This window comes from Centruroides sculpturatus, unplaced genomic scaffold (genome assembly GCF_000671375.1).
Source record: "Centruroides sculpturatus isolate CEXI.00-Female unplaced genomic scaffold, Cexi_2.0 scaffold876, whole genome shotgun sequence".
Classification (NCBI taxonomy): domain Eukaryota; kingdom Metazoa; phylum Arthropoda; class Arachnida; order Scorpiones; family Buthidae; genus Centruroides; species Centruroides sculpturatus.
The window spans coordinates 258,985-271,402 of record NW_019385118.1 but is presented as its reverse complement, the minus strand read 5'-3'; the positions used below and the strand labels follow the sequence as shown (position 1 = coordinate 271,402).

The 12,418-nt window shown below is 31.1% G+C and overlaps 1 protein-coding gene across 1 annotated transcript in view; it reads right to left on the bottom strand.

Moving 5' to 3' along the window:
- The window catches only part of LOC111635027 (carboxy-terminal domain RNA polymerase II polypeptide A small phosphatase 1-like), an 87,213-nt gene that overhangs the window by 13,957 nt on the left and 60,838 nt on the right, over window positions 1-12,418 (bottom strand). Inside the window, exons 4-5 of the mRNA XM_023379874.1 lie at window positions 9,117-9,218; window positions 3,141-3,197 (exon numbers count right to left, since the gene is read on the bottom strand). Coding sequence (XP_023235642.1) covers window positions 3,141-3,197; window positions 9,117-9,218 — 159 coding nt within the window. The remainder of the gene's footprint in view (window positions 1-3,140; window positions 3,198-9,116; window positions 9,219-12,418) is intronic.

Here is a 12,418-nt window from a genome sequence, read left to right as displayed (position 1 = left end):
ATGGTGAATTGGATCCAGATTCTGAAGAGCAGATTCTCGCACAAAAACATACACAATGAATCCATAATCCAGCTTAGAGTGGACAAGGGTCCTATAAATCCTGAGTATAGAACATTTGTCTGCTCCCCAGGATGACCAGCATAGTATTTTTAAAAGGTTTAAAGACTTTGGACATCTACTGTTCAAATTGTTCAATTTTTTGTCAAACAGAACACCCAGAAAACTTAGTTTCATTGACCATTGGGATTTTAACCCCATTTAGGTGATTTTCAGGATCAGGGTGCAAACCACACCTTCAACCCAGAACTGTATTCTCCATGTTAAAAATAAAACCATTGGTCTTGGATCAATCGTATATGTGATTTAAGGAAGTTTGCAGTTGTATCTCAATAAAACTCATGTTACTAGACTGACAGGAGATCTGAGTCATCCACATACAGTGTGTTTGTCACACTGGGCAGGAGACAGTTAGCTACGCTGTTAATTTTAATTAGGAGCAGGGTCACACTCAAAATAGAACCTTGAAGAACACATTCTTTTGTGTGAAAGACCTAGATAAAGTAGTGTCCATCCTAACTTGGAATCTTTGATTCTGTAGGAAGTTTTTTATAAAAATTGGCAAATTACCCTGTAATCCAAACTGATGCAGATCACTGTACCGCCAGCAATGATCATAGGCCTCTATATTGAAGAATGCAGAGACTAAGCGCTGTCATCAAACACACTGCATATAATGTTTCAAGATTTACTAAATTGTCTAAGGTACTTCTGTTCCTATGAAATTCACTCTGATGTGGTGAAAAATAATTGTTTTTCTCTAAGAGAAACATCAGAAGTCTGTTGATCACTCTCTCAAAAAGTTTACAGAGGAAACTAATCAGAAAGTTTGGTCTGTAATTAGCAGGATTCTTACAGTCTTTGCCAGGCTTGGGAATGGAAATAATAATCAATAGCCGCCAACAGTCAGGAAAAGCATACTCTGCCCATATTCTGTTAAACAGACTCAAAAGATTAAAAATCTGTCAAATATTTCCTTCAGTAATCATGCTGTAGTGGATTTTATCCAAGCCTACAGCAGTATTCCCCAAGTGACAGAGCTGTATCTAGTTCTATCATGGTGAATGGCAAATTGTATTCTTCACTAGACGAGGAATGGAAATTTAAACATTGTTTTCCATTTGGGCTTTATAAGCTTGAAAATTTCTTGAATACATTATATTGCTGGATGTTGCAGAGAAGGTTTTACCTAACAAATCAGCAATACCTTGTTTGTCACTAATTATTGTGTCATTATCTTTCAGCATGGACAAAGTACTAGAGGCATATTTTCCATCAATTTTATGGATTTTATCCCAGACTGCTTTTAATCTAATGGAAGATGTTATACTAGATACATACATCCTCCAAGAATCATTTAGGCTTTGCCTTCTTGTTCTTCTGCCTTTGCTTTTTGAAAAGCAATTAAATTGCTAGTAGTGGGGTATTTTACAAAAATCTCTCATGCTTTCTTTTCTTTTTGTGTGCTGCTTGCAATCCTGGTTACACCATGGCTTTGAATATTTTGGATATCTGGTTGATGTTTTTTCCATTGTTTTTTCAGCTATCTGGATAATACTGGAAGTGACTGCATCACTGATATCAGTAATATTGACCATTCCCTCAGGGATGTTGGCCATATAGAAAAATGCAGGCCAGTCAGCAATATCCAGTTTCCAGCATGGTGGATGAGCTGTTTCACACTGTAACTTAGATTAAATGCAAGTGATCTTTCATATCAAGTATGAAAGTTATACTGAACTGGAATATCAGAATGCAATAAAATAAACCATTCCATGCAAAGTACAGTAGAGCATCAATTGTCTGAATCAATTGGGGACTGGGGTTGTTTGAAAAATCGACTTTTCAGATAACCGATTATGTACGAAAAAATACATTATTAATANTACAGTAGAGCATCAATTGTCTGAATCAATTGGGGACTGGGGTTGTTTGAAAAATCGACTTTTCAGATAACCGATTATGTACGAAAAAATACATTATTAATATAGTATATTAGTATATCCCAATAATAGTATATTAACATATCCCATGTTTAAATTTTTCTCCACTTCGCATTGAATTTTTGATGTTAAACCTAATGAAAATTTTTATAATAATAATCATGGCTATTGTATTGTTAAAAATTATTTCTTTATTTTGTACAAGCAAAGTAAATATATTGAAAAATATAAAAACAAAATAAATTATACTTTAGAAGTTAATCTAGTATAAAAAATGTTTGATTCAGTACGACACAGTCCGACTGGAACACTTTTGCGTAACCGACGCTTCGGTTGATCGGCATTCGGATAATTGACACTCTACTCTACTTTCTCTTGAGGATTCGTCATGGTAACTAACAGTAAACTAGAAAATCTGTCAGATGGCAGCACACAACAGCACACATGCCATTTACCACAAGTATCAAATAAAACTGAATTCCTTGTTTAAGAGATTTTCAGTAAAATACCACCACTTACAAAATACTTTTTATGTTCAATGAAAGTTATAAAGATAATTTGTAGATTGCCTGTAAATATATATTCTTAAAGTTTAAAATTACTTAATTTAAATTTTTCTAATAAATATTTTAATATGAATACTATCAGTACAATAAATTAACTGCAATAAAGGCATTAAAGAATTGTTTTGAGTAAAATGTATAAACATGTACTCAAACATATATAAAATTTTTTAAAGTTTATATAATGAGCAAATACTCAGGTGTCATTTTATTTAAGGGAATAACATTCATGTCTATTGAATAAATCTAATATTTATGTTACAAGTTTATTTTAAAATAAATTTATAGCAGAAACATGATGCTATAAATATGAGCAAATCTTTATAATGATGTTCACGAACTTATTATATATATGCATGTGCATGCACACACTATTATGATATAACAATGTATTTAAAATTTTAAAGTTATTGTGTATATGTTGTGTTTAAGATGAGAGTTTTAACATATATTAAAACTTTTTATTGAAATCACTAATTTTAAGTTTGAAATATTTTTATAACTCTTCACAAAAGTAAAAGTAGCATTTAAGAGCTAATTCAATATGAAAATATGTTAATTTTAATAAATTATTTACCTGGTGTACAGTTCCATCTATTTCAACAGGAATCACAAAATCTGCATTGCTAATGGGCTAGAAAAAAAAAAAAACAAGTTTAACATTATATTATATTTTAATTTTAGCATTAAGTATTTTTGTACAATAAATTAAATTATATAAAAACTTTTAAAGCATTTTAACTAAATGTTTGTTTTATTTTAGATTTATTCAGATATTTCATAAATATTTTAAATAAAATTTAATATTTTGTTCATAAAAATATCAATATCATGATTATGTTGTTTTTCAACTCCTATCTATCATTACATAAAATAAGAGAACTCCTCCTTCTAGAAGTTAAACACTTTATCAATTAATTAACAATTTGTTTTGATTATTATTTGAAAATAAAATATGATTAAATGTTATTGAGAAATGAGTTTTAGAAAGCTACTTTCAGAACATTTAATTCATAGAACAAATAAAAATTCTCATGATTAACAAGATATAAAAAGTAATAATTATTATATAAACAATTAACTTTGTTTATATAATAATTCCCATATAAAGTATTTTTCTTACATGTTAATTATGAGCTCTTATCTTAATTTTTATAGTCTTCATATTATTTATTCACTTGTTTAGAAAATTCTGGTGACAAAGACGTGGTATCCTCAAAAATTGATAAGCAATGTTAGAAGAAGGTTACCTCTTATTTAATATCAGTATCATATTCAATAATAAGGTTTAGTATTTTTTGAGATTAAAAAATAAACATAAGTATTATGCATTACTATGTACAGTACATAGTAATACATAGTACTTACATACATAGTAATAGTCAAACAACAACAACAAAAAAAGCATTACATAAAATATAAATGCTCACAATATACAGAAAATTTCCTAATTCTGAATTCTTCCTACAACAAACTTCTCCATATATCAAACAACTAACAATCTCTAGTGAATGCAACATACAAATAAGATTTTTCAGCCACAATGAACAAATTTCAGAATCTTCCGGTAAAATTTCCTTTAGTCCAAACTCTGGCTATTCACATTGCAGTAGACTATATTGAAAATATTCATTTGATGAGAGACTTTATATAAGAAACTTCTTGAAGCCCGATATATTGATACTCAACCAAATAACTGATGTAATTAATTTTCGAAGAACAGTATTTGATGAAATAAATGTGGATTTCTTTGTATTCGTCCATATGCCTACTTCATGCCACACTGGTTGCATGAACATCAGCATCCTTGGTCAGTTAACATTTGGTATGGAATAATAGGCAACAAATTGACTGGTACCTATTTTATTGAAGGTACTTTAGAGGCAAAAATATAAAAATTTTTTGGAAGAAAAACTACTAATACTGCTTGACAACCTAAGCCTTGAACAGCAACAGAACTTGTGGTTTCAGTACAATGATTGTCCGGCACATTACATAATAATAGCATGGGAGGTATTAAATTGCAATTACAATGGTCACTGGATCAGAAGAGATGGTCTGGTACATTGGCCTGCCAGATCACCAGACTTTACATCACCAGATTTCAGTGTGGGGTTTTCTGAAAAACAAAGTTTATTGAGAAGTGCCAACAACCTGCAAAAACGTGACTGAATGAATCAATAAATGCATTGAAGTTTGAGATCATAATTTTGAGCATTCAATTAAATAACTGATTTATTTAAAAGTACCACTCCAAAGGTGGGAGGCAAGTAGACTCTTTCTTTGAACGTAGAATCATTATGCTGTGATACATAGGGTTCCCTTTGAAAAAAATTAAGCTCACATAACTTTTGATGATTGCAGCACCCATATATAATGATTAAAAAACCATGTTTAACCATCAAAGTTACTTTTTCCAGTCTAGAATCATTATGCAATAAAATGTGGGGTTTCCCTTAAAAAAAACAGACTTAACTAATTTTCACCAATTACAGCACCAACCACCACAATTTTAAATAAAATGTCTCCGATAAATCTTACAAAATTTTTGATGTAGAATCCGAATCTGCTATGAAAAATGGGAATTTCCATTTGAATTTCAAAGTTGCACAAAAGTATCACTTTCTTGTTCTAACTTGATTTTCAAACCATATTCAGAATTCCTTGATTTCAGCCCCGGTGATTTCTTCCTTAACCTTCTCTTCCTCTGATGAATGCTCTTCTTGTAAGACTTTCACCTGTTCTTCCTGCNTCATAAATATTTTAAATAAAATTTAATATTTTGTTCATAAAAATATCAATATCATGATTATGTTGTTTTTCAACTCCTATCTATCATTACATAAAATAAGAGAACTCCTCCTTCTAGAAGTTAAACACTTTATCAATTAATTAACAATTTGTTTTGATTATTATTTGAAAATAAAATATGATTAAATGTTATTGAGAAATGAGTTTTAGAAAGCTACTTTCAGAACATTTAATTCATAGAACAAATAAAAATTCTCATGATTAACAAGATATAAAAAGTAATAATTATTATATAAACAATTAACTTTGTTTATATAATAATTCCCATATAAAGTATTTTTCTTACATGTTAATTATGAGCTCTTATCTTAATTTTTATAGTCTTCATATTATTTATTCACTTGTTTAGAAAATTCTGGTGACAAAGACGTGGTATCCTCAAAAATTGATAAGCAATGTTAGAAGAAGGTTACCTCTTATTTAATATCAGTATCATATTCAATAATAAGGTTTAGTATTTTTTGAGATTAAAAAATAAACATAAGTATTATGCATTACTATGTACAGTACATAGTAATACATAGTACTTACATACATAGTAATAGTCAAACAACAACAACAAAAAAAGCATTACATAAAATATAAATGCTCACAATATACAGAAAATTTCCTAATTCTGAATTCTTCCTACAACAAACTTCTCCATATATCAAACAACTAACAATCTCTAGTGAATGCAACATACAAATAAGATTTTTCAGCCACAATGAACAAATTTCAGAATCTTCCGGTAAAATTTCCTTTAGTCCAAACTCTGGCTATTCACATTGCAGTAGACTATATTGAAAATATTCATTTGATGAGAGACTTTATATAAGAAACTTCTTGAAGCCCGATATATTGATACTCAACCAAATAACTGATGTAATTAATTTTCGAAGAACAGTATTTGATGAAATAAATGTGGATTTCTTTGTATTCGTCCATATGCCTACTTCATGCCACACTGGTTGCATGAACATCAGCATCCTTGGTCAGTTAACATTTGGTATGGAATAATAGGCAACAAATTGACTGGTACCTATTTTATTGAAGGTACTTTAGAGGCAAAAATATAAAAATTTTTTGGAAGAAAAACTACTAATACTGCTTGACAACCTAAGCCTTGAACAGCAACAGAACTTGTGGTTTCAGTACAATGATTGTCCGGCACATTACATAATAATAGCATGGGAGGTATTAAATTGCAATTACAATGGTCACTGGATCAGAAGAGATGGTCTGGTACATTGGCCTGCCAGATCACCAGACTTTACATCACCAGATTTCAGTGTGGGGTTTTCTGAAAAACAAAGTTTATTGAGAAGTGCCAACAACCTGCAAAAACGTGACTGAATGAATCAATAAATGCATTGAAGTTTGAGATCATAATTTTGAGCATTCAATTAAATAACTGATTTATTTAAAAGTACCACTCCAAAGGTGGGAGGCAAGTAGACTCTTTCTTTGAACGTAGAATCATTATGCTGTGATACATAGGGTTCCCTTTGAAAAAAATTAAGCTCACATAACTTTTGATGATTGCAGCACCCATATATAATGATTAAAAAACCATGTTTAACCATCAAAGTTACTTTTTCCAGTCTAGAATCATTATGCAATAAAATGTGGGGTTTCCCTTAAAAAAAACAGACTTAACTAATTTTCACCAATTACAGCACCAACCACCACAATTTTAAATAAAATGTCTCCGATAAATCTTACAAAATTTTTGATGTAGAATCCGAATCTGCTATGAAAAATGGGAATTCCCATTTGAATTTCAAAGTTGCACAAAAGTATCACTTTCTTGTTCTAACTTGATTTTCAAACCATATTCAGAATTCCTTGATTTCAGCCCCGGTGATTTCTTCCTTAACCTTCTCTTCCTCTGATGAATGCTCTTCTTGTAAGACTTTCACCTGTTCTTCCTGCAAGCCAACCAGCTTTTTCTGTGATTAGTTCATTCTGATGGTCCTTTATCAACTCATCCATGTCTGCATCATCTATCTCTAATCCCAAACTCTTGCCAATGGACGCGATTTCATGCACTACATCAGGAGAGCGCTTTGCTTCAAATTCCTCAAAGTTTCACTCTGGGACACAAGTTGGCCAAAGTTTCCTCCAGGCCGATTGCAAAATGCAGTGAGAGACCTCACTCTGGTTTTGTCAATAAGATAAGGTTCATACAATGCAGGATGTTAAAATGCACCACCCAAAAAGCTCTAAGGGTTAAATTAGTATCATTGGTAACCTGAAAACACCTGGTAAACAGTGCCTTGGTATACAGCTTTTTAAAACTGGAAATTACTTGCTGATCCATTTGGGTGCAGTAATGGAGTAGTGTTGGATAGAAGGAATTTGACCTTGATGAAGTCATGTTCACTATTCAGATCTTCCTCCAAACTTGGTGGATGTGCTGGGGCATTATTCATTGAGAGAAGACATCTAAGAGGAAGATCCATTTACTGAAGATAATTTTTGACAGCTGAAGCAAATACTTCTGTGAGCAAATCCATAAATAAAATTCAAGTTACCCATGCCTTGCTATTTGCCTTCCATTGGACAGGCAGTTTGGACTTCATAACATTATTGCTCTTAAAGGCGTAGGGATTTCGGCAAGACTAAAAGTGACTTGATTTTGAGGTCACCACTTGCATTAGTGCAAAATAAAAAGGTGAGCCTGTCCTTCGTGGGCTTGTCCTGGTAGTGCTTTCTCTTCTTGTGTTATGTATGTTCATCTAGGCTTTTTTTTTTTTTTTTGAAAAATGACCAGTTTTGTCGCAAAACACTTGATTTGAGACGTATCCTTCAGTTTTTACAAACTCTACAAATTCGTCCACAAATGCTTTTGCTGCTTTTCCATCTGAACTTGAGGCCAGTTCATCGACGAAACCTATCAAACCACCCTCTGTTCACTTTAAGTCTTGCCCATCTGCACTTGTACTGGGTGTTTGGGTCAACAAGTCACTGTGTAAATTTTTAGCCTTTTCACAAATTATAGCTTCACTAACAGTCTCTAGCATGTTGCTTTTCATTGATCCATATCAGCAACAGTTTTCAACTTTATCTAAAACTTTAGATCTTTGTTTTGATATCACATTCACTCCTTTAGCCACTTCAGCAGCCTTAAATGCTTCTTTGTTTTTAATAATTGTAGAGATAGTCGATTTTGCCACATTATATTCTTTACCGATGTCAGAAACTCGAATGCCATTCTTGTGTTTCGCAATAATTTCTTTCTTTAATGCTACACTAAAACATTTTCTATTGCCACTATCACTTTTCTTTCTTGGGTGACATATTGATTAAATATATAAATCACAAAACTGAAAAAAGAAGTTTAGCACAAACACTAGGAAAAGCAATGCTTACCTTGCACATGCCTAGCAGCAACTAAAATTTGATACAAAAAAACCGTTACGTTCATTATCCGAGACGAAACTTTTGCAAAATAAAAGTTTGTTAACCGATTTGGTCATTAGAGAGGTTGAGGCGCACGTTTTAAACGTGTACGTGTGACGTTCGGCGCTGCTTTCCCGTAAGCCTAAAAGTTTGACGATGATGTTTGGAATGTCGAGCGTGATTCCACCGACTATCCAAACACCATTGTCAAACTTTTAGGCTTACGGGAAAGCGGCGCCGAACGTCACACGTACACGTTTACACGTTTAAAACGTGCGCCTCAACCTCTCTATTAACTAGGGTGTTCATTAACTTCCACTGTACATAAACAACTTTATAAAATAACTTATAATATTACCTTAAATGAACTATGAACAAGTGTTTCATCCAGATCAATGACAAGACACATCTTATGTATATCTTGATGTCGTACTTGAGGCAGTAAATATTTTCCTTGACCCTAAAATACACAAAAATTGTTATAAATGGCATAAACTTAAATATAACAATAAAACAGAATAAAAACTGAAAATAACTAATATTTTGTAAGCTACATAATCTTAGTATGGATGTTCATCTCATTAAAATATCAAAATTTCTGATAGTTAATAATAAGAAAATTGAACATAAACATACATGATTAGTTTCTACTAAAAAAAATTCAAACTAACGAGACAGAAAATATAAAAATTTATTTAAACAACATTATTTCTAGTTAAAGCTAATTCAATTTAAGACAATAAGTTCACATCTAAACAAAACGTTAAAGGATTAAATCCCGCAGGTAATATATATTTATAAATGATGATGTTTTTATCTTAATCTTCTTGAAAATATGATAAGATGTAATCACTTGACAATTTTCACTTGGGGTAAGTCAAATATTAATTTGACTTTATCCAATAATAATAAAATTAATATTGTGGAGATACCAATTTCTAATGTTTACATATTCAGAAATCTTTAGTTGAAAAACAATAAATAAAACAAGTTTATAAAATTAACATAATGTCAGATGTCATATAGGAGAGGCTATCAACAACAATATATTAGGGCAACTATTAATATATGTCCATTAAAACAGCATTTACAGGAGCACATCACTTCAATTAATTAACAATGTCATTCGCTATCTATGCCTTGGATGAAGATGTGTAAGACAAAACAGAACTCATTCATAATAGGCATGATCCATCCCAACTCAAAACACCTTAAAATTTTAGAAATTTATAAAGCAAACAGGAATAGCACAGTTGTCAATTACAAAGATAACACCTTGTCAACATCATGGAGGACATTATTTGAAATATATTATTTTGTATTTTACTGATATTGCATAATTGCCAATTCCCAATCAGATATTGTTCTTTAATATTTTAAATTTAACATTCCATTTTTTTTTTGTTCTGTTTCTTAATGCTTTTTTAACCTGAAGATGGTTGCTCAAAACAATTGGAAATGCTTGTTTACTATTAAATTCTGCTTTCTTACTGGATTTTTCATTCTGTTAATGTTTTTTTATTCACAAAAAACAGCATTTCTGATCATTTTGAAGTTACCTAAAAAATCCTTTGAAATGTAAATGGTCAGAGTGACATTCACTGCCTCAACCAAAAAATACATATTCCATCTGTTCTAAAAAAACTTTTGTTCTAATTTGTGTTTTTTCATAGATTGTATTATAGGATGTAGTAATCATGAACTAGTGGATAGGTGTTCAACATGCATTTGCCATTAAGGCATATTATAAAAATAATGATTGTGTCAAGGCCACTCAACAGTTCTTTTGCTGCCAGTTCAATGTCCAACAAATAATCCAGTGCTGTCCAGACATGCCATTATAATATGGATTAAGAACTTTGAGGAAATTAGTTCTGCACTAAAAAAGCCTACAGGTACAGCAAGAACTGTACACCCCAGATAATATAATGAATGTAAGGACCACCATCAAACATAGTCCACAACTCTCTGCATAACACCTTGCAATTTTGTTAAACATTTCAAACAAGAGTGTACAATGCATAAACTTACATTTTCACCCATTCAAAATACAGATAGTGCTTGTATTGAATGATAGTGATCATGTTAGCCAAACAAATTTTTGTGGTCAATTCCTGAATCTTTGTGAATAAGATCTTCATTCTCCTCCAAATCTCTTTGTAAGTGATGAAACACATTACAATTTGTTGGGTTTTGTAAATAAGCCAAATTTTGCAGTACTGTTTGCCAGAAAATCCACATGAACTGCATCAGACGCTTTTCTACAGTGCCAAGATTACAGTATGGTGCATGATATCATCTGTTGGGATTTCTGGGCCTTACTTTTTTGAAGATGGCAACAAAAATGCAACAACTGTTACATCATGTTTTTGACATAAGACTTAACCAGATTTCATCTTGTTAATAATCAGACATGGTTCCAACAAGATGGGGTAACTGCTCACACAGCCAGAATATCCATGACTGTTGTAAGACAATTGTTCCTTGGTCATGCCATCTCCAAGAATGATGATATTTCTTGGCCTGCAAGGTCACCTGATTTGTCACTGATTTTTTTTTGTTATGGTGGACTATTCAAAAAGCAAGGTGTATATTAACTGCCCACACAATATTGCTGAGTTTAAACTCAAAATTAATGAAGAAATAGCCAGAATCCCTTTCTAAACATTGCAGTGAGTAATGGCTGAAATATGCTCAAAATAGAGTAATTCTGTTCAGACAGAGGTCGCCTCAATGATGACAATTTCAAAAAATAAAATGCTTTTTATTACCTTTAAGCTAATACATTTGAAATTTCTTAAATAAATAATTTTACTGAGTTATTGAGCTTTTATAATTTCCCATTTCTCTGTCCCACCCTATAAACCAAATAAATTAGTAATTAGTCAAATGTAATCTAAATATAATAACTGTCTGTAGTGTTGCCACCAGGCCAGTTTTAAATTCATGGTCAAGATTAAGTATTAATTTGTCTGGTTTTCATAGAAAAATTGTTAAATTATGACAAAAAATAAATTTATAAAAACATTTGAGAGTATTTTACAAATATTAGGTTTGTTCCAACACAAGTCCCTTACTGGTTTAAAACTGGCATATGCATTGTTCAGTTCTTGGCTGTAAAATGACATTGCGCATGCCTTATATGGTTTTAAATTCAAACCAGTCAGGGATTTGTGTTTGAACACATCTATTGTAAAACAAATGTGAGTTTCAGTTTACAAGTTTATAATTTCNTGCCCACTTTTTACATTATATATTATATTAAAATACTTAATTATATTCACTCTTATAGTGGTGACAATAACAGATTTCTTAACGTCATTATAAATATCCCACAATAAAAAAAAGTACTTCAAAAGATTTTACTATCGTTATTTAAATGAAATGTAAAATAAATTAACAATACTGTATTGACATTCATAATATTTTAAAATCTTTTGATTGCTGTGTTAAGCATTTTGAAAAGACGAAAAAATTATTACACGATGTAGAAAATATCAAAATATCGTATATATAACGTTCTGGATATTATTTATTTTATTGCGGAAATATCTACTGTACAGTACATTTCGGAAATATGACTTATCAAGAACCTTGTCTGATGGAAATTTGTGTCCGTAATATCGTTGATTAAAACAGTAGCACAATACTAATAACAAC